Source organism: Rhinolophus ferrumequinum, chromosome 23 (assembly GCF_004115265.2).
Source record: "Rhinolophus ferrumequinum isolate MPI-CBG mRhiFer1 chromosome 23, mRhiFer1_v1.p, whole genome shotgun sequence".
NCBI lineage: Eukaryota > Metazoa > Chordata > Mammalia > Chiroptera > Rhinolophidae > Rhinolophus > Rhinolophus ferrumequinum.
The window spans coordinates 19,671,099-19,695,066 of NC_046306.1; the positions used below are offsets into that span (position 1 = coordinate 19,671,099).

The 23,968-nt window shown below is 41.4% G+C and overlaps 1 protein-coding gene and 1 non-coding gene across 4 annotated transcripts in view; one reads left to right on the forward strand and one right to left on the reverse strand.

Moving 5' to 3' along the window:
- PHF20 (PHD finger protein 20) overlaps positions 1 to 23,968 on the reverse strand; it is a 119,193-nt gene that overhangs the window by 15,649 nt on the left and 79,576 nt on the right. For all 3 annotated transcript variants that reach the window (XM_033094510.1, XM_033094511.1, XM_033094509.1), the window contains 5 exons: positions 15,247 to 15,525; positions 9,273 to 9,371; positions 8,383 to 8,547; positions 7,257 to 7,435; positions 859 to 958 (listed from right to left, as the gene is read on the reverse strand). In XM_033094510.1, coding sequence (XP_032950401.1) covers positions 859 to 958; positions 7,257 to 7,435; positions 8,383 to 8,547; positions 9,273 to 9,371; positions 15,247 to 15,525 — 822 coding nt within the window. The remainder of the gene's footprint in view (positions 1 to 858; positions 959 to 7,256; positions 7,436 to 8,382; positions 8,548 to 9,272; positions 9,372 to 15,246; positions 15,526 to 23,968) is intronic.
- On the forward strand, positions 354 to 457 carry LOC117016356 (U6 spliceosomal RNA). Its single transcript, XR_004421881.1, has one exon. It is a non-coding gene; the product is annotated as a U6 spliceosomal RNA (small nuclear RNA).

Sequence of the window (23,968 nt, forward strand, 5' to 3'; positions counted from 1 at the left end):
GAAGATGTCACCATCTTATTGACACCAAGACAAGAACCACACATTTATTATCCACCCCTCAGACTTCTGGAAAGGGGCACCCAAGAGCCACAGGCTAGCCCTGTGGCCATGGAACAATGAAACTAACTGATTCTGCTACAGAATTAATTCACTGCTCCGGGTGGCAGACCAGCTCTTTGAAACCACACCTTTCCCGTACCTTCAAGAGCGTATCTCCCTTCCTAGTGGCAATGAAGCAATGAAGGGCGATGCCACCAGAGGGAGCAGCGGCAGGTTTCTAACCCTCCAACAGCCTCAAAAAGCCAAGGACAGAGCCCACATACATCCTCATGATCTGCCAAGCAAAGGAAAAGGTGCTGCTCGGGCAGCACATATTCTGACACTGGAGTGCTACAGAGAAGATTAGCATGGCCCCTACACAAGCATGACACGCACATTTGTAGTGTTCCATAGTTTTTACAGAGGCTCAGTCATGCAAGATGAAAAAGTTCTAGAGATCTGCTGTACAACACTGCTTAGTTTACAAACAATACTGTACCATACACTTAAAACTCACTGTACCATACACTTAAAAATCTGTTAAGAGGGTAGATCTTATGTTGCATGATTTTTACCACAATAAAAATTTTACAATCCTAGTTCAAGGCTAGGTGAACCTCTTCACACACGGCCTCTTACTGCTAAGTTCAGGACAGCTGGCCACCAGGTGAGTGAGTGACAAAGGCGACGAGTTGTCGAAGTCTAGCCGATGCTGAAGAAACGAGTCTCAAGACCACAGACACTTAGGCTAATTCACAGGCAGCTGTGCTCAGGAAAAGGCTACATACTGTTAATTTCCCTGACTCTAGAAGTCTCTACCTGGAGGGTCTTGGCAAACATAACAGGTGTATTTCTCAGGCACATTTTCTTCCAGTAATCCCATGCAGACCCCATGCTGCCAGCACTGGCACTCTTCACACTGTTAGAATTAAAGAAGCAATACAAATTAAACTCAGAAGGTATCCTCCGTCCAAAAATAAGACCCACCTGTGGGGGAAGGGGACAAGGGGATGTAGACGGAGAGGGGAGGGTGAGCACCCCCAACTGACTTACACAGGAACTGGGCTGCAACCACTCATCTAGAACTGAGTTGGCCACCTGTGGCTCTTTGTATTTATTTACATTAACAAATTAAGTTAACATTCAGTTCCTTAGTCCTACCAGCCACATCTTTAGTGCTCAATAACTACATAAGGCTAATGGCCACTGTACTGAACAGCACAGACGAAGAACATTTAAACAGTGCTGGTCTCAGAAAAATGACTATTTTCGTTTCCATTTCTATAGGCTTTCATTGTTCTGATCACTTTATGAGGACAGACAAAAACTGTTCAAGTCCTTAAGGGAAGGTTAACAGGGAATGACAAAAACCTGAGTTTGAATTCTGGCTCATTCATTCATTAGCTAAGTGACCTTGCACAGGTCACTTCTCCACCCTGGGCTTCAGTTTCCCCATCTGCAAAATGGGATACTAGTCCTACCGACCAACCACATGGGGCTGTTTATGAGGAATCAATGGGTCATGTATAGCAGCTCCTGTCTCAGAGCCCAGAAAACAGCTTTAATGTATTAAGAGCCTATTACTACTACTACCAATGGGCAAGCTGATTCACTTTGATGGCTCCTGGAATAACCATGGGCTGGCACCTCCCATTTATTCTCTCTAAACCTTACCAAAGGTCACACAGCGGAAGACAAGCAACTGTGAATCAGAACACAAGCCAGGCAACTTGCAAAGCTAGTTCTTTTAACTCCTAGACTCCACTGCCTTCCCTGGGCAATGGGAGAGGAAGGAGGAGGGACAGGAGGCACAGAAGGCAAGAAAGGGGCAGACAATGAGGGCAGCCTTGGGAGACCTGAGGACAGTAAGCAAGCCTGAGGGCTAAAGGCCCAGAGGAGGAAATGGAAAGGAAAAAACAGATGCCAACACGGATACTAAGGTCCTTGAAGCAATTCCAAACCATGACCCTAAATCTTTGTACCCAACCAAAAGTATAGCTCTGGAAGGTGGACAGTGAGCTTCCTGACATGGCCTTATGGGTTGACCACCAGCCTGCACACAGGGACTAAAAGGCCAAAGCTCAGCAAGTCTTCAGCCACTTGGAGTCAGACAGTCCCTGTCATCAAGAGGGCTGTCGTGGGCAGACAGAAACCCTCTAGAAAGCTGGTCATATCAGAGTCAACAGGGGCAGAGCTGGAAGAGAGGCTTCAGATGAAGATCTGATCCAGATTCTTCAATTTCCAATGAGGACACTAAGGCTTGTTCAGAGGGAAAGTAGAGAGTGCCCGACAACAAAACCAGTTAACGGCACACAAAAAAACACAGACTAATAATAAGAATGAAAGTGTCTCAGCAATGACTCTGTAAGTGTCTTAAGAACTAGGATTCCAAATATATGGTGATGGAAGAACTGACTCTGGGTGGTGAACACACAATGGGATTTATAGATGATGTAATACAGAATTGTACACCAGAAATCTATGTAAATTTACTAACAATTGTCACCCCAATAAACTTTAATTTAAAAAAAAAAGATATCTGGAGGAAGCAGTTCAAAAAAAAAAGAACTAGGATTCACCGCAATTGAATCAAATACAGGCAAGTTGAAAATTTCAGAATAACTTTTTTCATGTGGGTCTGGCTAAAATACCTTACTCATTTTTTAAAAGTTTAAATTTAGAAATGACCAAGAATAATAACACAAAAAATAAAAAAAGAATAAATCTAAGACAATCTAAGAATAAAACATCTAAGATAAAATATCTAAGAATAAAACATGCAAGATCTCTATGAAGAGTTTTAAAAAGTTTTAAAATACTATTTCGAGGACACAGAGACTTATTAAGTCAATGGTGAGGTGTACTTTATTCCTGAACAGCAAGAGTCATTATCATAAGGATGTCATTTCTCCTTGGATTAATCTATAAAAATAATGCAGTGCCAATAAAATAATAAATGAATAGCTTTGGAACTAGATAAAAGCTGATTTTTAAATTAATAGCCAGAAAATTTGTAAAAAAGAAGAGGGTACCAGCCCTACAAGGTATTTTTAAAATATTATAAAGATACAGTAATTAAAATAGAATTATACAAGCAAATATATAGACAGATGGATCGACGGAAAAGAAGAGAGAATCCAGAAAAGATCCAAATACATACAGAAAGAGTGAATAAAGGTGAAACTGGTGGGGCATAATGTTGGGACAACTGGGTAGTCATAGGTCTCACCTTATACCAGGATCAATTCCAGGTGGCTCAAATATTTATATGGTTAAAAAAGAAAAAAGAAACCTCAAAAGTACCAGAAGAAACCGAGAGAAAATTCTTTTTATTAACCGTTCTATAAACTTTTATGAACTTCCAATGAGGAAGCAACTATTATTCAAATTTCAGAAGCCTCTGAAGAAAAGTTAATATACTTGACCTCACAAAAACCAAAAAGTCTGTAAGGCAAGTCAAAATAGAGGTGACAAAGTGGGTACAAATATTTCTAACTGTTCTCAGTCTGTTCTCAGTTAGAAATACAAAAAGATACTACAAAAAGCTTATACAAATTAGTAAAATCACTAACCATTCAACAAAATATAAAAAAGGACGTGAACAGACAAATCAAAGGAAAAAAAACCTGATTCTTAAAAAGATGTTCAAATGAACCATCCAAAGAATAAATTAATGTACAACAACCTGAATTAATATAAATTAATGTGAAATAAAACGAGACTAATAAACACATACACAGTATTCGGGGATTACATGTAAACATCAATCACTTCTTTATACCTTTATGTACTGCCTGAAGTTTTTCTAGTAAACATTTACTTCTTTCACCACGAAAGTGTTATTCTCATGAAAAACTGTTTATAGAGCATAATTTTCATTTATACAGAGGGTGCCAACAAAATGTATACACATTTTAAGAAAGGAAAAAAGACTTGTTATTAAAATTGTAATACTCAATATATACCAATAAAAGATGAATACAAGTTATGTGTATACATTTTTGGGCACCCCTGGTATATGCATGTGTATGTGTGTATTCCAAAATACGTATTAACTGGTTATCCCAAGGCAAAAATAATCTGGGCAATTCTTGTTTTCTTTTTTGTGATTTTCTGCATTTTCCAATGCTTCAATTATGAAAATTTTTAAACGTTTATTTAAAAATAAAACACGAAATGGCTATACTAATAAACTATTTTTTCCCACTTCTCTGAAAAGCCAAGATAAAAAAGTTCAACAGTACCCTGTGCTTACAAGGGTGCTGGTGAGACTGTTCTTTGGTTCTGCCTCCGGGGGGAGGCTTTACATCATACTATGACAAATAGTAGTAGTTGTCAAAATTATAAATGCACATACCCTTTAGCCCAGGAATTCCACTTACAAAACTTGGTCCCACAGGTATACTTACAGAAAATTATTCATTACATCACTGTTAAGATTAGAAACAATCCAAATGTCCAGCAACAGAGGAAGGGTTAAATAAATGATCATCCATCCATTCATTATGCAGCCATAAAAAAAAAAAAATGAGGAAGCTTTTTTATGTTTGAAAACGGAATGGTCTTCAAAAAAAGATATTGAAAATACTACATATAAAATAACATTTGTGTTTAAAAAGAAATATGGTTGCATAGCAAATATGAATGTACTCAATGCCAATTCACTTAATTCCACATACACTTAAAAATGATATATGTATACTTTGCGGAAAAAAGGGAGGAAAAATGGAGAGAATATATTTGTTGATGCTTGTGTAGCCACAGAATGTTTCTGGAAAGATATACAAAAAGGTGATGAGGCTGCTGACAGGGCAGGGTAGTTGAGGGACACAGGTGAGGGGGCTGCTTTGCACTGTATACCTATGTTTACCTTTTAGACTTTGAACTATGTGAATACATTCGCTAGCAACAAATAAACAATATGAATTTCAAAACAAACAAAACTTTTTAAATGGGCTCCTTGTTAAAACTGGTACCCAATCTTTACTGGGGTTTGGCACCTAATATATATTTGTTGGCCTAGGGCAAAGGTCGGCAAACTACAGCCCACAAATCAGCTGGAGTCCTGTTTTTGTAAATAAAGTATTATATGAACATGCTCACTCATGCTCATTCATTTTACATGTTGCCGACAGCTGCTTGGGGCAGAGTTGAGTGGTTAGGACAGAGACCATATGGCCCTCAAGGCCTAAAATATTTATTATCTGGTCCTTCAAGAAAAAGTTTGCCCTGGAGCCATTAAAATCAATGCACACATCTTCTAGAAAACAAACTTTCAATGTATTCTAGGGTTGTACAAATTATCAAAGTTAAAAATTTATTTTCAGAAAAGATTATTTAACCCTTCCTAGATAATGAATACATTTAAAACTAGACGATGAATAAATTGAAAAAGTTTTAAATGTATTAGCTCCTTCTAAATTTACGCCTTTTGCTAAAAGTTACTCAGTAGAAAAGGTACATTGCTCATAATGATAGGGAAAAGTAAGAACCTGTCCCTCTATAACACAATGCCAGCTGGACAGCAGGAAAAGCCTACAACAAAACCCAACAAGTCCTGAAGTGAGCTCATCACCACGATGCCAGATAGGAAGGCACAGCGTGAGCTGAGCTGTGGGGAAGGCCCTGGGACGCAGGAGATGGAGCTCAGTTCCTGACTCTGCTATGTGACAGCTGGTGTGGCCTCACTAGCTCCCGACTTCGTTTCTTTATATAGCACAGAATGGCACACCATGCTCTACCCCCCAAACACCCTGCGATCCCTGCTACTTATAGAAAAGTCAACGGAGAAAGGACCACAGTGGGTCAGCACTGGGTCTCATGCTAATCAGCCGGAATCGCCTTGGCAGGGCTGCCTCTATTACTCACTCACCAAAGATGTCTAGGGACAAACGAGGACCAAGTCAGGCTTCCAAGGCCTGGAACTAAGCACACATCCAGAGGCAGGATAAAAACTAACTATCTGTAACATCCTTTTTAAAATGCACACGGAAACGTGTTTCAAGCTTAATGTTATAATTCTGCACTGTTAGGCTAGCTCAGTATTACGTTGTCCTTGGAACAAAGCTTTTCCTCCCATCCTGATTAATCAAAGTGACTACACAGCATGCTGCTTAGGAAAAGTCACCCATACAAAGGCCACGTGCATCAGGCTCATCTCATCAAAAAAGAAAAACAACTAAGCGATTGAAATGCTCCAAGTCGTCAACTCTCACAACCCTGGCTGCGCATCAGACCTCATGGGGACAGGCCCACCACTCACACTTCTGAACTTCAAAGTGCAGATTAGCCATTTGGAACTTTTAAAACTACCGCTTTTACGAGTTACACATTCTGGGTTTCTGTGAAAGAGTCCAGTTCCTCTTTCTGTGAAAGAGGAAAAGGGGTTCTGATGCTGAAAAAGTTTGAAAACTACTGACCTAGGCATCCTCAAGGTCATCGTATCAGGTAGTATTTGAGACCATTCATGTATGTACCCGGAATTCCCAGAGGTTATCATGAAGGCTATTCAAAAGGAAAGACACTCCCCAAAAATCCTAACCAGTATAACCATGACTTACTAAAAAACTCAGCTTCTCTGGACAACCAGGCAGCTTCCAAGGCACGCAGGGTATTTCTGACAGCCCTTGCAGTCAGCCAGAGAGGAGCCACCTCCACCAGAACCGTGATTGAGAGCAAGAGAAGGGCCAGAGGCAAGCAGGCAGGGAGGCCTACCCCACAGGCACATCCCAGAGATGGAAATGACAGATACAAGTGTCAGCAAAATAAAAAACAAGAAACAGACAAGTTATAAAGCTGGCCTCCGTGTCTTTAGGCCATAAAGAAAATTCCCCTCAGAGAGAAGGTATGGGTCCGCAGGAAGATTAAACTGCCAGAGATTCGGGGCGCTGCTGTTCAACTCCTTCCTCACTGTGTGACCACAGGCAAGGCTCTTCCCAGCTACGGGTTCCCACCGCCCCAAGCAGAGCACGAAAGGTGTAGACTCAGTGACCCCTTATGTCCTCTCTTCTTCTATTAACAGGCTATTGACACCAGCCTGAGATTCAGAGGAAGCTGAACCAGAAAAGCAAAACTCGATGTACTGCTGATAACACTGCCTATCTGGGGCTTCTGACGTGACCTGTTATTTTTGCAGGCCTCAAACTGCAGTCCCTCGAAATTCCCTCCAAGGACCAACTTGTGCTTCTCTATACCTGTCTCCTGGAGGCTCTACCTACCTGAATCATGAAGTCATTTTCCTCCTGAACCTCACAGATGCAGCGGACCACTTCAAAATCATAGCGATCGTCCCCCTCAAGTTCCTCGTCTGGGTTGGTGGTCACATCGACGTCCTGCCCATACTCCTCATCGCTCCAAAGAAAGCTCTCAGAAGAGGACTCACTCAGATTATCCTCCTCTGGGAAGAAAGGGAAAACAACAGTCACTATTTTAAATTATGTGATAAAAATTTTAAACTCCTAGATTGTCAACAGTGGAAATGACCTCACAGACGTACTCTGTGAACTTTCAGAGCTGGGAAATGGAGACTCCAATCTGTTCCTAGGGCCTGTCATCTAGTAATAGCCCAAACAATATGTGCTGCCTAGCAGTGAACTGAACTCCACTTCCTCATTTTACTGAGAAGCCCAAGGTAAGTGGCTGCTCAAGGGCACAGAGCCCATCGTCTGAAAAGCTGCAACTCCTCATGCAGGTACGGGTCATCATCCCTCAGGACTCACACATGTTCTTCCACCTCACCCCAACCAGCCAACCAGGACCGGGCTTACAGTCAAGTCTGTGTCCAGAGTCACCTTTAAAACACTGTAGATCTGGGGAGTGAAGAAGGAGCAGATTCCAGGGGTAATCAGAACTAGAATCTGCTTAGTCAGTTACAGCTAACCTTTACTGATCACTTATTCTATACCAGATACTGTTCTAAGTATTTTTTTACATGTTTATTAACTCCTTTAAAATTCACAATCACCCTGTAAGTTGCTAGAGAAGGGGTTGCTTCAAGGTTGACTCAGATTTCCCTTAGCAACCAGGTCAGATGCAGAGGCCATCAGACAAGAAATGGAGGAAAGCAAGGGCAGGTGTGCAATGGGATGGGGATAATGGATTTGGTTACGGACACACTGGCTTGGAGGTCCCTAAAAGACATTCAACTAAGAACAAAGTTGGAAAGAAGGGACGTTCAGGAAAGGTACAGAATGGCCTTTGTCTCATGTGATATACTTCTTATTTTAAAAATATAACAGATTATGCTTGCAGAGAGCCTAGGGAGTAGATTGAAGTACCCATATAAACCCAGCCTTCTCTGACTGTAGTGCAATGGAAATGATCAAGCCAGCAGGGCCTCCTTACCGGATACTTTCACTTTCCCTTTGTGGTTTCCGGATTCTGAACCATGGAGTTGTGGGCTCATATGGACCCCGGGCTTGTGTGAAGACCCACACCTGGTGACAGCAAATGCTTTGGGTGGAGAGGGTTCCTGGGAGGTGTCACTGATCTCCTCACTGCAGGGGCATTCTGGAAGAACAGGATCAGGAAGGAATTAGCACCCCCAGACATCATCAGAGCATTCCAGTATCAATCCCATCCAACCAGCAGCTCCACTATTCAAACAGCACAAAGGTTTGAGAGCAATTCGAGTACAAAGGGGTGTGGAGGAGAGATTTAGGGATTAATTCTTCTGGCTACCTCTGAGGACCTCAAAACCAAAAGCTTCCTCCTCATCATCATCTTTCTTCCCCCTTTTCTGGTAAGATTGTTTTTCTAAGCCACAAGATACACTGAGAATAAAATGTGGTGTCCCTTTAGCCACATTTGAAAGGTTGAAACACTGATTTTCTTAAAAACCCAACATTTTTGTGAGTGCTAGACATATTCTTTTCAAGAAGTGAATCCTTTCCTAAAAGGGTTCAGACATGTGTTTGAGTTGTGTCTGTACACAAATACAGTTCTTTGCCTGCATATCCTCTGCTACTATGAGGCTTTCACATGCACGGCCCTGTGACAGGGCACACCGGCCAGTGCAGCCCAAGGGAGGGCTTTTCTAAATGCCAGTGGCCTTGTAACTCCGGGGTGAGTGGGCTCCTCCCCTGCCAGGGCCCATGCTCTGGCTGAGCCCACAAGCTCCATTAAAGGGCTGCTGGCCCTTCCTCTCCTCAGTGCAGGCTGGGAGGCCAGGCCTGGGGAGAAAGCAACCCCGTGGCCCACCAATGCATGGTAAGGAAACCCAAGGGAAACATTACCAGGTTTGGTTTTCTTTTTCTTTTTCTTTTTCTTCTTTGGCTTCACTCTCACAAACTCTTTGAATTTCTTCTCTTTATTCTTTTCCTTGTCTTTTGCAGCTAGAAATAAATACAAGTGTAAGTATTGGCATTCTAACGCTTTGTTTTCCACTCTGGGTATTTATTGTTAACTAAGTAAGCATGTCCAACATGATGAATGAAAATAGGTGATAGAACAGAGTTCCGGGTCTGTTCTGCCTGGGAGGTCACCTTCCACCCCCCTTACGGCTCTGGATCCCCTCCTCCATCATTTAGCCTTCAGACCTGGAGTCAGCAAATTCTGGCCACCGCCTATTATTGTGCCTGAGTTTTACCGAAACACACCACGCTCATTCATTATATGCTGACTATGGCTGCTGTCATGCTTCAACAGCAGATCTGAGTAGTGAAGACAGAGACCTTGTGGCTCTCAAAGCTGAATATTGTCTGACCCTTTACAGAAAAAGTTTACTGACCTTACTTAGATCAATGCTTCTCAATACTGGTGTATCACATACTATAATCACTGGGGGAGACTTTTAAAAAGTGAATGCCCAGATCCCACCTCCAGAGATTCTGATTTAATTGATTTCAGGTGTGACCTGGGCATCAGGATTTTTTTTAACTCTTTTTTTTCCTTTTTAATTGAGGTACAATTCACAAAACATAAAATTACCTGTGAAAAAGGACCAATTCAAACCTTCCAAATACCACAACTTCACTCTCTGCTACTCTCCACAGCAAAACTCCGTAAGTTATTGACTCCCCCATCCCAACTTTTTGTCCCTGCTCAACATCATACGAAACATCCTAGCTAGTACAATAAAATACAGACTGGAAAAGGAAGAAATAAAACTGTTTGCATAGACATGACTGGCTATGTGGGAAATCCCGAAGAATTGACAAAAAAACAAAAATTGGAACTAACAGTAGTTATAGCAAGGTTACAAGATATAAGGTTAATATACAAAAGTCCACTGCTTTCCCATATATTAACAATGAACAGTTGGAACTTGAAATCAGTAAATAGCAAGGAGGACTCTGTCTCTGCATTGGAATTGAAATTAGAATTAGGTAGAGGGAAAGATGATGACGTGGGCTAGAGGCAGATCATGTAGGGCCTTATAAGGAAGTTGGCCTCTACCATGAGTGACTTAGGGGACTTCTGGAAGGATCTGAGTAAAGGACTAATAGGATGTGATGTACCTTCACCCATACACATACAGAAACTGTTGCCCAATCCAGTTCTTAATTTGTAAATTCAGGTCTTGATAGCCTCCAAACTAAAGTAACCGTACGCATTAGTTCAGTGAAATGCGAACAGCATTAACCCAGTCAGCAGCAGAACTGGCTGAAGAAGAGATGTCACCTAGGTCCTGGATCCCTGAGATCAAGGTGAAGATGTAAGGTCTAAACTGCCAAAGCCAGGGCAGACTCCATTGGCACCTAAGTATGGGAGTGCCTTTGGGCTTCTCTAAAAACAATCTTTTTTGCATTTTACATTTTATAATACAGCATCACATCCTTTAGGGAACAACAGGCAGTAAGAGAAGGATGGGGCAGTTCATTCCATACAAGGGATTCCTGAAGACTCCACATTATTCAAATTCACATAATTTATGATTATTAATATATTCAAATTCACATAATTTATTATTAATATTCTCATACAATAAAGGTATAATTAACACACTCTCATTGGCCTACCAGCTTTGAAATCATGTAGTTGATGAATTTTCTCAATTTCTTGGGGTCTGCATTAATTCAGATTTTGTACATAAAACTTTTTATAATTCACAACTTCAAACTGGCAAAATTCAATTTTGCATAAAATACAAATACCTTAACATCATTACCACTTTATAAAGGAGGAAGTGCAATTCAGACAATCTGCAAGATCACATAAATGAGTGTACAGAAAAGGAGAACTGAGACCTGTCAGAGCACATGGGCCTCCAAGTCCTGCGCCCTGTAACAGGAAACGAGCACAGGGCATGGGTCACCTCTATAGCTCACCCCCACCACCCTTCCCTGGCGGGGCACGTTTCTCCTTTCACGTAGTGCTTGCTGGGGGAGTAGACATGGTGGACAGCTCCAGAACCTTTCCTACCCCTACCTCACTGTGCAGCATCTAAAGGGTTTGGACAGCACTGACTCCACACTCAGTAAACCAGTAAGAGTAATCCCATGCCCCGCGTGTCACAGTGACAGGCTTAGATAGTCTGAGCCTGGGCCAACTGGTTCCGAAGGCAGGAACAGGAATGGACTATTCCGAACCAAACTTAGGACTCTGGTCCAACGTTTATAGAAAGGGTATGCTCTTACTCTCGTTAGCATTGAAGGAAGCAGCACGGAGCCACTGATACTGGCTACCATCTATGACCACGAGGGTATTCAACCTGAAAACCGCAGTGACAGGCGAGAGGGCGAGACACTGGGTCCTCGATCAGCAGGCCTGGACTTGTACCTCCCCTGGACTCCCTATGACGTGAGCCAACATATCCGCTTTATTGTGGAGTCAATTCAAATTGGGTTGGTTTCCTGTTACCTGTAACTAAAAGCATCCCAAGTGTTACAGTGGGTCAGAAACATGGCCATATTAAGCTTTAAAGAGGCCCCTCCTGAGGCTTCAATTAGAGGAGTAAACGATGAAAATAAAAAGAAGAGATATTCCAGTTGTTCTATAGAAGCCCGTGTTCCCTCAGGGAAGAGGGAAGAGAGAAGCCTTCAGAGGCTCACCCTGGCTTCTGGCTGAAGACTGTGAAGTCATATGTAGCCTTAGGTGGCAGAGCTCACAGGGAGAATTGCCCATCAGGGACTAAGGTAACCCACGTGAGTCCCTGAGGAACAGGGGCAGACAAGGGGACAACAGGCAGCGCTCCTTCAGACTACCCACGTGCGCAGGAAGTCTCGTGCAGGGAGGCACTCCTATTTCCCACTCCAGGGCCCAGAGGCAGAGTGTCCTTCTCTTAAATACAGCAGAGCCGAGAGATGAGAGTATGGGCTCTACAACTAGATTCAAACCGTGGCTCCACCACCTGCTGAATATGTAGGCATTGCTTCAGGTGAATCCATCTCATCTGTACCTCAGTTCCAATCTAAAGATTAGAAACAATAGTACTCATCTCCTAGCGTTTGTTTTGAGGATTAAATAAGACACTGCAAGTAAAGAACTTGGCATGCTGCTCAACACACGGCAAGTATTCAAATAGTAGCTGTTACTATCTTGTGCGACATTCTGCCCAGAAAGTGGCGTTGGTCTGCTGTTAGCTCTCTCTTCAAATAGCTTAGCCAACTGTTCCGCGACGCACAGAACATGTACCTGGCTGTAGGGCTCCGTCCCGAATGCCCACACTCAGTTGGACCAAGAGCGACTTCCTGCCAGTCCTCTGGATCAGAGAACAGCTTGTCACCTGAGGAGGGCAAGGCTTTTCCAGGATGGCCACTTGTCCTCTTGTCAGGCTGCAAGCGCCCATCAAGAGAAATACCTTCTTGCTCCCTCTGCACAGCCTGCTCCCTATTTCTCCATCAGGTCATCACACCAGACTGCTGCTCACAGGAGGGAAGAGGAAACAATAACATCCCCCACCCCGTGGGCGAACCGCTTGTACACCACAGAGCTCGGCCACAGAGCTCGGGCAAGCGCAGAACAGATCATGTCTGACCTGCACGAGGGGCAGGGATGACTCACCATGCTCCTGATGAGCTTCTCACTGCCTATCGGAGAAGTGACGCGCACAGCCTAACACCATCGTGTCACCACGTCCACCTTCCTGGCCTCATCGCCCATCAGTCCCCGACCCCACACATCAGCCCAAAAGGGCGTGCCAATAAACCCCTCCCTCGAGCCTTGCATTTGCTTTTCTTTTTCTTTTTTGCTTTAGCTCATGGCAGAGACTGCTATGCCTTTCCCAATACCCATTCTCCACTTAATGCCCAGGAAAAGAGGACATGTTCCCAGCTTCCCCTGACTGAGGGATAGCCAAGTACAGAGGTTCAGGATAGGAACAGAAGTGACGGGGGAGTCTAGGTTATACCCTATGAACAGAGGCATGCTCTCCCTTTCCCTGCCCAGCAGCTGGAAGACAGGCAAGGTGGTGAGCAATTATGGACCATGCAGAGGAAAGCCACACCTCGGGCCTGCTGGGACAATGAGAAGGCTGGCCTCAGACAACTCACACAGCCACGGCACATAGGTTCTATGACTTTAAGTGAAGAGCTTGCAGTCTGGACTGAGAAGGAAAAACCTCTGTCTTGTTGAAGCAGCTACTTTAGCATCGTGATCTGTATCCTAATTAAGCTCATACTGCTCTCTTCCCATTAAGGGGACAGAGGGCACATCCAGAGAGATGTGCCCTACTAGAGAAGGCCAGTCTAGTACCACAAGAAAAGGTGCAGATGGCGACAAAGTAGTACCCACCTTGGTGCCCCAGGGATTATTCTGGCCTAAAGTCAAGGTTTATCCAGAGGTAGAATATGAACCAAAGGATGTGACAACAGGTAAGAAGCACAGGTGAGGTTCCCGTTGATCCTAGAATGTTCTTTCTGGGCCAAACCTCTAGTCAGGTCTGAACGCATTTATGCAGAATCAGACCCAAATACCAAGGAAGCCCGAACTTGCCCCTGAAGAGAATTTATTAAATACATTCTGATATTCTGAGAAACTACATTTGGAAAAGCAAATCTAAATTGACCTTCCAAATTCCCTTATGGGACTGAAGGCCTAGCTGAGGGAAGAGGAAACCAATGAAGGCCCGAGTCAGAGGGGCACCTTTGGGACAGACGATCATGCCAGTTTGCTGCCCTCGATACCGCTGAACCTTTGCTCTGCTTGTTCCCAGCACAGGGTACCTTTTCCCATCCCCCTGCCTTCTGGTCCTACCCTCACCCTTTCAGGCCTAACTCAAATGTCACCTCCTCCTCTCGACACCCCACCCTTGCTCTACAGGCAAAACCTGAATCTGTGTTCCGACAGCACTTTATGTGTCCCTAATATAAGACTTAGCCCTTTTCACTGTATCTGTTCATGTGCTTTTCTCCCCACGTGAAAGGGCTTTGTCTCGTTCATGCCTAGTCTGATATCATCACTTTAGAAATGAGGAAATGAGATCTGTGAAGAGCTCAGATCACAAGCAGACAGTAGCAGGACTGCTACTAAGATTTGGTCTATAGACTCTCAGATCACAACTGCTTCTCCTGATCAAGGTTATCGGCAGGAAAAAAAAAGTCTCTGCAGAGCGTTTTCTGGTCCTGATGGACTAGAAGAGCCAGGAATCTCCATCTGAGAAATCCATCAGAACCCAAGTTTCCATTTGCCATGATCAGAGCACTCAGCATAACAGGGTACTTTTTTTTTTTTACAGTAATTATCCCCAAGCAGCACAAATCCTATAATATTCTGTCTTCTACTTAAGCATAATGTCAAGTTCAGGACACAGGCTGCCTGGTGTCAGAGTCTCACCTTGAAACATGTCCTCAACTGAACTCCCCACAACTGTCTGAAATGCTACTCCTAAAAGATAAAGGCTTTCTTAGAAACCTAGGTATGCCAAGAAAATAGGCAAGCGGCTGAGCTGGTTTTATTCTTTCAAATCTTAAAAAATTTAGTTATCGGATTAGTCAAGTACCAGCAAAACCATGAGGAAACAGACAGAGGCTTTGATGGGAGAAAAGTGAGGGGAGATGCCTGGAACGGGGGGTGCCTTCTGGAGCGCTGGGGCCTGTGGAATCTTAACCCCCTGCTGTGTGCTCTCACTGATAGCCAGAAGCATGATGAGGGTCTAGACCCCAGTACACAGATAATAACTGAGGCACCTGCTGGTTAGTGGAGAAACGGGATCTAACTCTTCTTTAGATCAATTAGCCTATGGTAAAATTGGCTTCGTTATACACCCTTTCATTAAGTCTCAGAACCACCCTCCGTGATACAGACACAACACAAAATGAAAATACTTACTTGGGGAACTGGCAGAGACTCGCTTCCTGGTCAGGCTCTCCTGGCTGGCCTTGTCTGAAGCTGAAGAGCCCCTCGTTTGGACATGCCTCTTTCCTGGGTTCTCCTCTGGCTCTGGAGACTTCTCCATTCCGTGGAAATACTTCATGTGATAGTGCAACAGTTTGGCTTTGCGGAAAAATTTTAAACAATCCACAACCTTGCACCTAAATTTGTGGTCTAGGTCGATAGCTGGTGCTTTAGATGTCACAAAATCATCTGTTTTCTTAAAAGTATTTGTTACTGAAAAACAAAAACAAAGATCCCTTGTGCTTACCTAATTATTACAATATACACATTAACACATGGCAATAGAAAGTGAAAGAGTAGCATACATACAAAGCTGCTGCCATTACCGATCAATCAGACTGCCATTACCTCCCAAGATTACTCTTTGGAGAGAATGGATATAACTTCAGGGTAAATAACAGAGACTCAACTGTGATACACCTTTTGAAAGAAGCGATCAACTTTGTTTGCTTGTTTGTTTGTTTGTTTGTATAAAGCAGCCATACAAGTTCTCATGGTTTCATACTTAGTGAAAAGAACAAGGGAAAATACTAAAAACAAAAATCAGGACCCCAACCCAGCACTTGTTATTCATGAGTTGGACCAGATTCAGACTCAACACCATTCTGGTACCTCTCTGTGTAGACAAAACTAGGGGTCATTCTGATGGGATCTCTTTATTAAACCTAAAGGATCTTACGACAATTTTTGTACAAGGAGAGTGTAACTGTTATAAAGGTTTTGGTATTGAGCTTTTTTGAGATTTCACTACCAAGTACTTTGATCAAAATGACTCAGAGACTATAAGGGGGGGGGGGGAAACCAACTGAATGGAACTAGAGGGCATGAGAAGAACTTGGAGGACTCAATGATTAAATTCAAGAGACAAAAAAGTTTGAGTCTCCCAAAACCAAATAAACAGAAGTCAATGGTCTGTCTATGCTTCAATGACAAAAAGTAAAGCTGTCAAAAGGCCTTCACATGTGTTAGAAAATCAGTATAATTATGGTCAGTAACTGTAATAATTATATATGGTGTCAAATGGGTACTAGACTTGGGGCGATCACTTCCTAAGTTATATAAATGTCTAATCACAATGCTGTACACATGAGACTAATATTATATTGTATGTCAATTGTAATTGAAATTTTTAAAAAAACTTTAATCAGTTTATTGAAGACTCCCTCCACAATGCCCTCACCCCAATGAGAACAATGACCTTAAACTCAAGTAAGTCACTCCTACTCTACAGAATAGGTCACCCAAGAATAGCCTTTCTTGAGTGAATCAAATTTTTCCTAAATGCAATGACAGAAGTTCCATTAGAAGCAGACAGTGTGCTGAACCTCTGGTAAATGTTATGATTACTTTTTCAAGTACCATTCCAGAATCAAAAGGAATTTAAAAATTCGTAAACTCAATCTAAATCATACTCTATTTCCAATGCAGCACTAGGGAATGGTTGTAAAACTGGTGGGCTTGATGATCTGATAGATGCTGTTATAACATATGGGCAATTTTAAAGTACAATGTTCTACACACAGACACACACATCCCAAAGCAAAACGCCTTAAAATCACTTTCTATCCATGACAAGAGATTTACGAAGCTCAAAATAGAAGCAGTTAAGAGAACAAAAAGCAACAAAGTAAAATGGAATCCATACTTCTCAGACTAATAGTTGTACAGGACAAGCATGTCAGTGGAGAAATTCAAAACTCAAACCTCCAATATATCCTAAAATTCTTTCTTAAAACTAAATACAAATGGTTTCTCTGGAATTTCCTCTTCTTGGGCCAATGAGGTTGAACCATTGAGATATGTCACTTTTTTAGGTTAAAAAGGTTAAATATTGGCCATTTCGTACGGTACAACCTAATAATCCCTCTTCCATATGACAGTCTTTCAAAAATTATTGCAGGGCCGGCCCGGTGGCTCAGGCGGTTAGAGCGCTGCCAGGGCTCTCAACCACAAGGTTGCCAGTTTGAGTCCTCGAGTCCTGCAAGGGATGGTGGGCTCTGCCCCCTGCAACTAAGATTGAACATGACACCTTGAGCTGAGCTGCCGCTGAGCTCCCAGATATGTCTCAGTTGGTTGGAGCACATCCTCTCAACCACACGGTTGCCGGTTCAAGTCCCACAAGGGATGGTGGGCTGTGCCGCCTGCAACTAGCAACAGCAACTGGACCTGGAGCTGAGCTGCGCCCTCCACAACTAAGTCTGAAAGGACAACAACTTGACTTGGAAAAAAGTCCTGGAAGTACACACTTTTCCCCAATAAAGTCCTGTTCCCATTCCCCAATAAAATCTTTAAAAAAAAAAAAATTATTACAGACAACTCCACTTACTGCCATGTGAACAAAGCGAAGGTCTGAGATAGAGTATTAATGCCTGCCACCACCTGACTACAGCAACCAAGTTTACGTAAACTCAGCCATCCTCTGACTCGTGTTTAAAACCCAGGTTTGTGATATACTTATTTATAATGCAAAAAAAGAATACTAAAATATAAACATCTTTGAATTTTTAAAAAATTTTAAGAATTGAAAATGATCTCCAACAAGTGGTGCTGGGAAAACTGGACATTTACATGCAAAGAATGAAACTGGACCACACTCTTACACCATATACAAAAATAAACTCCGGATGGATTAAAGACTTAAAACATAAGTACTAAAACCATAAAACTCCTAGAAGAAAACATAGGTAGTAAACTATTTGACACCAGCCTGAGTAATATCTTTTCGCGTTATGTCCCCTCTAGCAAGGGAAACAAAGCAAAAATAAACAAATGGGAGTTCATCAAACCGAAAAGTTTGTACACAGCTATGGAATCTATAAACAAAACCAAAAGACTGAATAGGAAAATAGATTTTCAAATGATATATCAATAAGGTATCCAAAATATATAAGAAACTCATACAACTCAATAACAAAAAAATAATCCAACCCAAAAATGAGCAGAGGACATGAAAAGACGTCTCTCCAAAGAGGTCATACAGATGGCCAACAGACATAAAAAAAGATGCTCAACATCACCAATCATCAGGGAAATGCACATCAAAACCACAATGAGATATCATTTCACACCAGTCAGAATGGCTATTATCAAAGAGTCAACAAATATCATGTGTTGGTGAGGATGTAGATAAAAAAAGGGAACCCTTGTGTACTGCTGGTAGGACTGAAAATTGGTTGCAGCCACTATGGAAAACAGTATGGAGATTCTTCAAAAAACTAAAAATTGATTTACTATACAATCCAGCAATTCCACTTCTGGGGATTTATCAGAAGAAAACAAAAACACTAATTTGAAAAGACACATACACCCTATATTCACTGCAGCATTGTTTACAATAGTCAAGATATGGAAGCAACCTAGGTGTCCGTCGATAGATGACTGGATAAAACAAGATGTGACACATGCACACACGGAATATTACTCAGCAATAAAAAAAGACTGAAATCTTGCCATTTGTGACAACATGGATGGACCTAAAAGGTATGAAGCTAAGTGAAATAAGTTAGAGAAAGAATATCATATGGTTTCACTTATATGTGGAATCTAAGAAAACAAATGAACAAACAAAACAAAACAAAAGCAGACTCATAGAAACAGAGACCACAGGGATGGTTGCCAGAGAGCCAGGGGTTGGGGGGTGGAAAACGTGAAGGGAGATAGTCTGTAATACTGTGATAAGTTTGCATAGTTGACAGACGATTACTAAGAATTACTGGAGTGAGCACATTGTAAGGCATAAAAATGTTGAATCACTCACTATATTGTACATCTGAAACTAATATAACTAATATTGTATATCAATTATACTTAAAGAAAAAATAAAAATAGTGTACATAAAAACAAAAAAAAGAGTTGAAAATGAAAACTTTGGACCATTCTATAAAGACTTTGCATCCTTGGTACACGTGCTGATGGTGTGGATACGGCAAAGACAGGGCAGTAGTTAAAAGCGTGGACTCGGCGCTGGACAGCCTGGTTCCACTCCTGGCTCCTCTACTTACGTCTCCTGCCTGTTTCCTCATGTGCAGGATGGAGATAATAATGGTAACTTCTTCACTGAGTTGTGAGAATTAAATAAATTACATGTGAAGATCCTAGGAAAAAGTGTCTGGCATGTAAGTGTCATGTTGCTATACAGGAGCATTTTGGGTGTATGAACAAATGGGAACAGCCTTTCAGGAATTAACCTGTTCATCAGCAGGAGAGCAGAAGGCCCTGCCGCTCCCAGCCTCACTGCATGCCCATGCCAGAGGCAGCACGCTATCATGGAAACAGCCCAACCCTAAATCCTAGCTCTATCCTTCCTTAGCTGCATAAATAAGCTGTGCGTATTTTTTTTAACTAATCTGATTATCCAGTTTCTCATCTACAAAAGGGAATAATACCACCTATTTCAAAGAGCTGCCAAGGGGGCTATAGACAAAATATATATGTGGCACAAAGCAGACCATTTCAAATATAAAATACACCTTATAAATAAATAGGCTTACGTCATTTATGGAGCAGCTGGAGACAGCTATTATAATTATCAACCAAGGTGAAACACCCCTTGAACCAGCCCTCATAAGCTCTGGCTGGGAGACAAAGCACTGTGTAACCACTCAGTTTTGTCTACATCCTTCTAAAAATGTGAAATCCAAACCAATCACAAGATTTCCAGTATGGCTATTCAGTGGGATTATTACCTCCACTGTTTAAGACATTTTACTTTTACTAATGCAACCAAATCTTATTATACGATGCTGGAAAGCAACAAGCTTAGGCCCTCGAAATCCTAAACTCTGTGTTGTTTGTCTTTGTATTTCCATTTTCCCCAAAGAGTTTTCTCAAACTATACATTGGAAGTTACATTTATCCCTAATAAAGTCCATCTGATTATTTTAGCCCAAGAATTTCATAACTCTCAACTCTGTAATCCTGTGTATTCTTAGGTCTTTTTCCAAGTTGTTGATAAAGGTCCAGTAGGACATAGCTGAGGATGGCCATCAGAACACATTTCAGGCTGACACCAACCAATTAATCTACACCATCTGGGCAGAGTTGCCTGAGCCTATTCAATCTCATCTATGAAGATCACCAATGCACTCATGTAGATATTTCCTGTGTCCACAGATCGTTTTCAAGAGAGATGTGGTCAAACCATCTGCTGAAATGAAGATATACCTGGTCTGATAGTGCTATAGATACCCCAAAATGCATATGTTGAAAATCTAATCTCCAATATGATGGTATTTGGAGGTGGGGCTTTTGAGAGGTGACTAGGTTATGAATGGGACTAGTGCTCTTATAAAAGAGACCCCAAAGACTCCCCTGCCCCTTCCACTATGTGAGGACACAGTGAGAACAATACAATATGAATTAGGAAGTGGGTCCTCACCATACATTGAATCTGCTAGAGCCTTGATCTCAGACTTCCCAGCCTCCACAACTGTGAGAAATAAATTTCTGTTGTTTATAAGCCACCCAGTCTGGGGTATTCTGCTATAGCAGCCCAAATGGACTAAGACAAATAGTCTTCCAAGCTGGTAAGCCTCTCAAAAGAAAGTAAGTTTAGTTTGGCAGGATAAAAACTCCTCCCTCCAAAAGACAAACTTGATTCCTCACAGCTAAGCAGAAGGTGAGAGCAGCAGGGCCTCCAAAGGTGAGCAAGCTTAGCACGTAGTGGGCCACCTGCCTCTGAGAGGCGGCCTAGGATCACAGCCGCTCACGTGAACAGAGAAACTCCCCAACAGAGAAGACACTTCCAGGTGTCACTGTTACCAAGCCCCTGGCCAAACCAAGAGCCCTTTCAAGACAGCAACATAGATAAGACAAAAATCAGTTGCTGGTTTTTGCCTGAAGGAGTAAACATTAAAAGATTTAAGAATTATGAATCTTCAACCATGGAAATTCTGAAAGATTCCCCCATAAATTCAACTCAGTGAAGTATAACTCATTGATATGCAAGCCCTTCTGAGTATAAGCCTGCCAGTAACCCACTGTTGGGGAAAAACAATCAACACAAGCACCAGGGTGAGAAAAGCAGCAAATAGGGTATAAATCAGTTACAAATAGTCTGTGACAAAATCTGATAGATTATACAATTAACTATAATTTCAGACCCACACATCAAAAAGTAGATAAAAAATATTCTACAGTAATAAAAGTGTTTATGCTAACTTTTTAATAATGAGAGTTATATGTTAAATTAAAATGAAACAACAGCAAAAAAAGATATATAAACAACCCAAGACTTAAATATTTGTTCCTTTTTCATGAAGGTGTTGCAAACTGTACTAATTTTGAACCCAACAAGTTTGTAGAGGTATGAAAAATTTTCCAGACTTCACAATTTCATCCTCCTTTTCCCTGACAACAGCCACAACGAGCAGTCTGTATGCACAATGAAAGCTGCCAGGTCAGCCAGTGCAATCCACGTGGTTCCCTGCTGGGCACCTTTCTCCCATATGCAAACCAAGCTGTACTCATCCTTCAAATGCATCTCCTTGCACAATGCTTTCTCCTTGGCTTCTCGGCAGAAAAGATTCTGTTCTGCCTTCTCTGAATTCCCATAAGCATGTCATGGAAAATAAATCTGGTAGTATCTGTCCCTTTCTATTTGTATCACAGTTGGTTCTGTTCACTTCTTATTCCAAAATGAAATAGAAAATGTGCTCCTTTCTTTTCTTCTTACAGTACTTATTGTGCACTTCTACATCAAACAAGAGAGCCTCTCCAAGACTGTTTCCTTATCATGAAGTGGGAATGAAAACACTTATTTCACAAGGCTCCCACATGTTTCCATGAGGTCATAGAAGAGAAAACCCATGATTAACTGCACCAGGTTACTTGAGCATTAGTTATCATCATGGTTGTCACTGACCTCACAGTAATTTACTTAAAACAATCAAAATTATGCATAATCCCAGCCAGGGATCCATGTATCAGTGGCATAACCTGCAAAATTTTAACATCTAATTGCCCCATTTTATTAATCAAAAACTGAATTATCAATGGTAATTAATAAAAGCGCAACAGGAACAGTAAAATGATGTAACCAGCAAAAGTGTTCTACATTTTAAAAGGAAGAATTAAAAAAACAAAATATGCACAGCATAACTATGCTCAAAAACCCCACAAAATATGTTATAAGCAAAACATAAGAATACATATAAAAATAATACATAAATATAATAGTATATGTTAATTTGTTAGAATTGTAAGAATGTAAATAATGGCAACTTTTTGGTTAAGGGATTTTAAGTAAAACAAAAAATTAGTTTGATGGTTGCCTTATGGGAAAGAGGTTGGTGGACTGGATGACAAAGGTGAAGGGATTAAAAAGTACAAATTGATAGTTATAAAATAGTCACGGAGATGTAAAGTACAGCATAGGGAATATAGTCAATAATATTGTAATAACTACCGTGTTTCCCCAAAAATAAGACCTAGCCGGACAATCAGCTCTAATGCACATGTTGAAGCAAAAATTTATATAAGATCCGGTCTTATTTTACTATAAGACCCGGTCTTATATTAATTTTTGCCCCAAAAGACGCATTAGAGCTGATTGTCCGGCTAGGTCTTATTTTTGGGGAAACACGCACAGTATGTGTGTTGTCAGGTGGGTACTAGACTTACTGGGGGACCACTTCGTAAATTATATAAATGTTTAACCACTAAAAATTAAAAAATAGGTGAGAAATTTTTAAAGAATCAGTTTTCTCTACTTTCCCATATTTTCTAATTTTTATAATAGCCATATTATTTTCATAGTAGAAAAAAAATTCTTTTATATTTTCATATTACACTCCTCCTCAGAAAGGTGTTCCAGTGACAAAAGAAACATGGTGATGGAAGCATGGTCGAAAAATTAGGAGAGCCTCTGGTTGCCAAAAGGGCCTGCTGGCCACTGTCTACATGAATTCCAAATCTCACACATAGGTGTGTATTTCCCAAGGGGAGGACAGTTAGTTCATTTGGAACTTATGTCACTCATGGCACCAGCTAAGTGACGTCATCCACTCTTGGAATACTACGGTCCTTGTCAAGATGGGAGCAGTTACTAGGACAGAAAGCAGAAAATACGTACATTAAAACCTCGTGGGATCAAATATATGGGGATGGAAGGAGAACTGACTCTGGGTGGTGAACACACAATGGGATTTATAGATGATGTATTACAGAATTGTACACCTGAAATCTATGTAACTACTAACAATTGTCACCCCAATAAACTTTAATTTAAAAAAAGAAAAAGAAAAAAAAAAAACCTCGTGGGAGCCCGGTTCAAAAGCTAGGGATAATGGAATTTGCCCCTGGGGTAGAAACCCATTTATTCCTGTTTTAGAAAGTCATATGGAAATCAATCTTTGCAAACAGTTAATGGTATTACCATTTCCATGCTCTGTGCTCTCCCTATGTTTAACAGATGTTTGAAGGAATCAAAGCATAGAGCTTTCCTGGCTCCCAGGCACCGTTTGCTCTTCCCTCTCCCAAATTACTACTAGACAGAGAAAAACAGTGCACAGAATTTGAATTTGCTTTTAATAATGGTAACTCTAAGGAATGTTTGTTTTCTTTTTGTATTTTTTAATTTTTTTTGGTGGTGAAAGTAGGAACAGATTATAAAATGTCTCTTAATAATCCCTGCCTTCTGGTACTTACACCCATGTAT